Below are 6392 nucleotides of genomic sequence, written 5' to 3'. Positions count from 1 at the left end.
GGCACAGTGAGGGTAAAGTTGGTACTTTCAGAGCAAAGATTAACTTATTTCTGACAACTCTGGTAAGTGCTTATAGGAATGAAGTTTTAATTTCACAAAGCTATCTGCTAGCTAAAGACATTACATTCAGATTGAATTCTGGAAATATCTTGCCTGAGAAAGGAAAACGAAAGCTTCTCTTGATTTAACTAATTTGCAAATCAGAAGGCATTTTCTATAACATTTTGCAAAGGTGCTTTTTACATACACACTATGACTGACTACTAGATATCAGTGTCATTTGGATAGACATAGGAATTTTATGTTGGAAGACTTCTTGTTAATAATAGTTCTCATTTTTAAGGATTGGCTTTAAATCTGGAGAATGCCTCTTTTTCTCAGTTTTCTCAACTGCCGAACAGGAGTATTGCCTATTTCACAGACTTCATGTAAGAATTAAAAAAGGTAATATGTAGTAGGTACTGAGGATATTGTCTGAAACATCAGAAACATTCAACAAATATTGGATGTTATTACCTATCTTTGAATATCACTACCTTAAAATTCATAGTAACAGGCTAGTTTTCTTGCAAGGAGAAATAAAACTACATCTGGGTTTTCAAACAAACAAGAAAAAATATTTCTTATAAGTATATTTTCCATAGCAGCTTGCAGATAGCAAGAGCTGTTATGGTGCTCATACTTAAGGTCTGTGCTTATTTCAAAGAAAGCTCGCCATGTGTTGGGAGCTTGGCAGATGACTCAGTTCTGATTCCTTTTATGTCCACTCTCTCTCGTTTTTCTTCAAAAATGCACAAGCAGCAAAGCATCAATTTCTCTCTTTTCCCTCTCTCCTCTCTCTCATAAACACACACACACACACCTACACACCTATTCCCTTTTCCTTCAAAACACACACACACACACACACACACACACACACACACACACACACGCATTTACAGTCTTTTCATTTTATTTATTTTTTAATCCCCAAAGGATTCATGAAGCAGGCTGTGTGCAGCTGCCGTATTTTCCACTGGTTAAATTGGCTGTTACCTACTGTGTGGAGTTGCTAGGAGAAGGTGAATAAGCATGATTACAGCATCAGTTGATGTATATATTCTTGCAATAACAACCTGTGGAGCTGTGTTCTTTCTTCTGTATGGATCTATATGTTATTTTCTCTTTGTTGTCATTAATATTTGTTGCATTTGTTAGATCATGATGTATTTTAAGTGTTAGTTTCAGATCAATTTAGAGACAAAAACGTTGGCATTTAAACAGGCACTTTTTTTCTCAGGGTGGTGCTGCTGATACTGGCTCCTACCATCTGTTTCCATATTACATCCTGCCCTCGTTCTGTTGGTAGAGAGGAATTCAGCTTCTTCTGGAGCGCGAAAGTCATTCACGTTTCTCTTGTGTATAATAGAGCTCGTAAACTGTAGGAATTTTGATGTGCTTCAGTGCACAGAACAGTAACAGATGAGCTGCTTTTGGGGAGAGCTTGAGTTCTCAGTCGGTCAGTAGTACAGTAGCAGGCTCACATGTATGGATTGTTCTTGTGAGGTCAGAGCATCTGTTTAAACTGCTGTCTGCTTGAGGAGGGTGGTGAGGTGGTGAGCAGTGGATATATGCCTGTCAAAGTCAATAGCAAATCTGGCGGAGTCTTCCCTCAGCTTTGCACATCAGCACTGTTTTGAGAGATAAGAGAGGCTACTGTATAAGTGTGTAAGATTTGTAGTGGACTGAGGAATGCTTGTTCTAGATGCTGAAACTGACTGTAACTGTATTGTCTTAGGAGCATCATCATGGGGTCTCATGTTACAGAAATTGAAGAATTGGAAAACACCACTTTTAAGTATCTTATAGGAGAACAGACTGAAAAAATGTGGCAGCGCCTGAAAGGAATGTGAGTATGCTCTTTGCTTTTTATTTCCCCCTGAAGGACTTGACTATTAACATGACTAATTGTTTGTGCTATACGCCTTTGTGGACTAGTTTCCTTTAGAAAGATTTTCTCTTGAAAAATAAAATGTGTCTATCTCAGCTGGCAACTTGTTGAAGGGCGAATGGTATTTTGCACTTGCACATTTTATTAAAGTAAGGTAACTTCTGGAGAAGTCATGTTACTGTCATACTACATGGTTTCTTTTATGAATTCTGTGTGCTGTTTAGATATATGGTTCAGATATGCAGAAAGGTAACTAAGAAAGCTGTTTGCTGGGATACTGCCCCAAATAAAATTTCCTTCAGGTAAGCAGAAAGAGAAATAAGGCTGGTACTTCTTTCTCTGTGATTAGATTTTGAAAAACAATGAGAGGATTAATATAATAATAAATAGTTATACTTCCTTGTGATTATTCTTTTTGCTTAAATGATATTTCTATAAGAAAAAAATGTTTACATGGAAAAAATATTAACAGCATATCGAACTTATTGGAGAGTTTTGGTTTTAAATTAATCAGTTAACAGTTCACTTCTCTTAAGAGTATAGAATAGTCCATAGTACATAATTGACCTTAGTAAAACAGGTCAAGAATTATGCATTTATGTCAAGGAGGGGATGTAATTACCTAAGTCTAACTTTAATTGCAATGCTATTCACCTTGATATTTACACCTTTACATTTTTTCAGCTGTGTATGCTACTAGTTCCTGTTTAGTGTTTCAGCACCACATTGTATATATGCTTTATCTTAATTGTCATAATTTAAAAATCAGATTTAACATTTGGGTGAATATGTGAAATATGAATATGAAGTTTACAGGCCATTGGGTATATTTGCAGATCACAAATGAAAATATTAACATATTTGCTTTTCTATAATAACAGCTGAAAGAATCCTACACTATGCAAAATAGATATTTTCTAAGATTTATATCTCTAATGCTCTATTTACACACTATTTTATAAAATTCAGTATCTGAGTAAATTTGATGTCCCTGTTTTGATTTTATTTTTAAAGAAAATTACATCAAACTTTGTTAAGAGGTAAAAATTCCTTCGACTTTCCTCCATTTGAATGTATTTCATGATGTTTATGTGTTTAAATATTGTTCTCTGTATATTTTCTTACTTCTTGAAGTAACACATGGCTTTATTGTGCACTCGTGTAAGAGCACAATAATGCAAAGAACATTTAGCAGAGAATAACTTTGAAAAAGGAAGCCATCTTTACATTATTTGGATGAACTAGAGAAATCTGTTTCCAAGATCCACTGAAGATTTAGAAATTACAGCTTTTGGTGAGGTTGTTCTCTAGGGGAACAAGTAATCCTATCAAAGCAAACAACAGCTCTCAAAATTAATTAGCATAAATGCAAATTAAACATTAGCAGTCATCAGATGATTTATATTTTAACCTAATGAGTGGATGAACATCTGTACCAGGAAAATTATGTCTCTCATTACAACCTATTTTAAATTTTCTTCTCCTTAGAAGGATGTTTTGCTTATTTTGTTTTGTATTTGTTCTAGTTTCCTGTAGTTACTTGAATGTATGAAGATGTATGGTGGTGAATTTATGCATATGTCTTTAAGAAATTTGGAAAGTGCTTTTTTGTTTATTTAATACTTTAGGGCAAAGTTATTGACTCGCTGTATCAGTTGATCTCAAAGATCAGTCTGTCATTTTATTTCAGAAAAGGGTGGTAGAGTCATTCAACAGTAGATCTTCATGAATTGATAAAAAGGATATGCTAAATATGTACATGCAAAATTAATTTTGAGTTTTGTTTACATTGAGCCACTAAATAACCATTAACCAAGTTTCTTTCTTTCTTTCTTTTAAAAATCTTTATCTAACTGACTACAATGACTACTTTTGCATTGAGTAAAGAAGAAATTGCATTTTAGTACTATCACTTTAACCTGTACTTTGACTTAACACATTTTCAGTGTTCCAGGCTTAGAATTGTCAAAACAAGAAACTCCAAAATCTGCATGACTAATGACAACCAAATTGTTTAATTATGGTCTTTTGAATAGTTTGCATTCAAAGCAGTGATATGAGGGACTTCCTATTCCATTGCTGAAATTGTCTTGCATATTTAAAATGCAATATTGATTCAAACAGAATTTTAGCTTATGAAAATTGCTAGTCCTAGAATTCTACACTTAAGTTTTGGCAATTAAAATCATTACTCATTAAAACTATCAAACAATTGTGCAATAGTTTTCTTATTTCTGTTAAAATAGACACAAGACTTTTGGATATTTGTTTAGAAAGTGATTTTTAAAATCTTTTACTGTATTTAACTTCAAATACATTGACTTATTTTGGTATAATATTCTGTTTTTAATTGAGCTTATAGTAGGTAGATTTTAAGGATAAATAAAAATAGAGACAAAGGTGAAAGTAAAATGTTTATTCAGTTATGCCTTAAATATAGAAATCATGAACCATTACAGGTAGATATATAGAGAAAATCTCTTATAGACATTGCTATATATAACATAACATTCTAGAGAGTCTTTTGGGTCCATAAAAATAATTTTTAAATTTTGGAACACATGTGGAGACATTGGTAATTAAATTAAAATATCAGTGCTTCTCTACCATTGTTTTCTTTTATTGAGCTCCTTCTAACTTATTTCATATAATATTTGACACACCATATAAAGTTATGTGCCAAGAAATCTCTTTTTCTTTGTGACAACAAAGGTGAAACAGTTTCTTACTCCCATTCTGATGTAGACTTCTATGCACTAGTCTGTTAATTTTCTTCTTATATTTACAATCTTTTTATTTAGCTTTTTTCATTTTCAACCACAAATTTGTGACTCAGTATAACAATTTAAATTCTACACTATAACTCATCATCTGTGATGGTAGAAATATGAGCAAATAACTATGGCATCAGGTCTTTCACAAATTAGATTTAAAATGAACTATATACTTGGCCATAAACTATCAACTGTTCAGGGCTGGAAAATACTTCCTATTATGCCATCACAACACCAAAGGAAATTTCTGATTCAGAAGTTTCTTATGAATCTGGGACCTAGACTTCTTTTTACATACTAAGAAAACATATCGATAGTCTTTCAAAGATTGTTAATTTCATTGATTCCCATGTGGAAAGTTGAAGATTTTATAGTAATTTCACTTACGCATTGTGTTGTTTTCCATTTAAAAGATAAATGCCTTTTTGTGTCATGTACTCTTTTTTTTTTCTTCAAACATACTAAGAGTTCCACAACTGTGGATTTTATTAAAAAATTAAACATATTTAAAAAACATTGGTGTTGCTCTTTCCAGTTAGTGACATGGTGATAAGAATTCAATGTAAGAGGTGACAGCATTTTCAGAAAACTTAAAATGAGCATTTTTTCAGGTAGAAAATTCAGTGAAAACCATGTGAAGTTATAGGGGAAAACCTGAAACAAACTATTATCTTACTTGGAGATTCAACAGAAGAGAAGAAACCAAAAATTACTGACAGCTCTGTAATACTCACCATGTCATAGTACTGATTGCCCCAGTTCCTTCAGTTTTTATAAACATAGTACTAGAACCTATCACAATTTCGGTTAGAAGCTAACTTAATAACTGATCTCCAATTTTACATGTCCAGACACATACTTCCTCATCTCTTCCATCCTGACAAATGTCCAGATATTAATATTAAGACTTGGAATTATGAATGCAGTGCTTGAAAGACATTAAGCTTTTTTCTTTTTTTCCTCTGTGATTTGTAGGGTAGTAAACATGACTATCAGTAGTGAAGGACAAAATATTTAGAAGCCAAAAGTGAAGGAGAGAAGAAAATTAGATGGTAATCCTTTAATTCGAAGCAACTGTTATTGTTGAAGAGGGCGGTATGTTGTGCAGTTCTCAGATGGAGTTGTCCAGGCCCTTATCAACAAAAGGATGTAGCAGAAATATACATTTAGAATTAAAATTAGCAAAAAAAGAGGAAGTGACAGGAGCTATTAGCATCATATTTCCACACTGAAACCATACTTTAGGATGAAGCTGCGTTATATATAAGACACAAATTTAATCCTTTTACTCTTCTGCTTAAGGACCTGTAAAGCTTTGCATCCTTCATGGGATCACTTTGTACCAGCTTGATCTTTGGAGTCTCTTCTGATGTCTCTCCTTCTGTGACACTTCTCTTAATCAGACCAAGGGTCACCCAAAAGAAATATTGCTTACCACACCTCTGCCTTTGCTCATTTTGTTCTCTCTTCTGGAGGAAACTATTCCTTCATTTTCCTCTTTCAGCCAGAGTTGCTCTTGTTCTCTATGAAGCTTTTGGAGTTGTGTGGGAAAGTTTCTGGTGGTTCAGTGATGGCAAGGTGTTTCTGCATTTAGTGGGCAGCAGGGTCCAGGTAGGCTAAATGTCCTACAGAGCTCAGGGTACTTCCTTATCAGGAAGAGCTGTCCCATTCAAAATGCTGATAGA

General features: G+C 33.6%; 1 protein-coding gene across 6 annotated transcripts in view; it reads left to right on the top strand.

The window, feature by feature from the left end:
* The first annotated feature begins 765 nt into the window (after window positions 1-765).
* Window positions 766-6392, top strand: part of PDE1A (phosphodiesterase 1A) — a 398027-nt gene continuing 392400 nt past the window's right edge. For 3 of the 6 annotated variants that reach the window (XM_017532763.2, XM_017532762.2, XM_017532760.2), the window contains exons 1-2: window positions 1322-1548; window positions 1781-1891. In XM_017532763.2, the coding sequence (XP_017388252.1) occupies window positions 1791-1891 (101 nt within the window). In that variant the 5' untranslated portion in view covers window positions 1322-1548; window positions 1781-1790. Of the gene's footprint in view, window positions 1065-1321; window positions 1549-1578; window positions 1599-1780; window positions 1892-6392 lie in introns of those variants that run through there. The other 3 variants (XM_037740053.1, XM_017532761.2, XM_037740054.1) reach the window with 3 other exon arrangements.

Source organism: Cebus imitator, unplaced genomic scaffold (genome assembly GCF_001604975.1).
Source record: "Cebus imitator isolate Cc_AM_T3 unplaced genomic scaffold, Cebus_imitator-1.0 Scaffold78, whole genome shotgun sequence".
Lineage (NCBI taxonomy): Eukaryota > Metazoa > Chordata > Mammalia > Primates > Cebidae > Cebus > Cebus imitator.
Note: the sequence above shows the minus strand (reverse complement) of the source record. Positions and strands in the feature narration are given on the sequence as shown.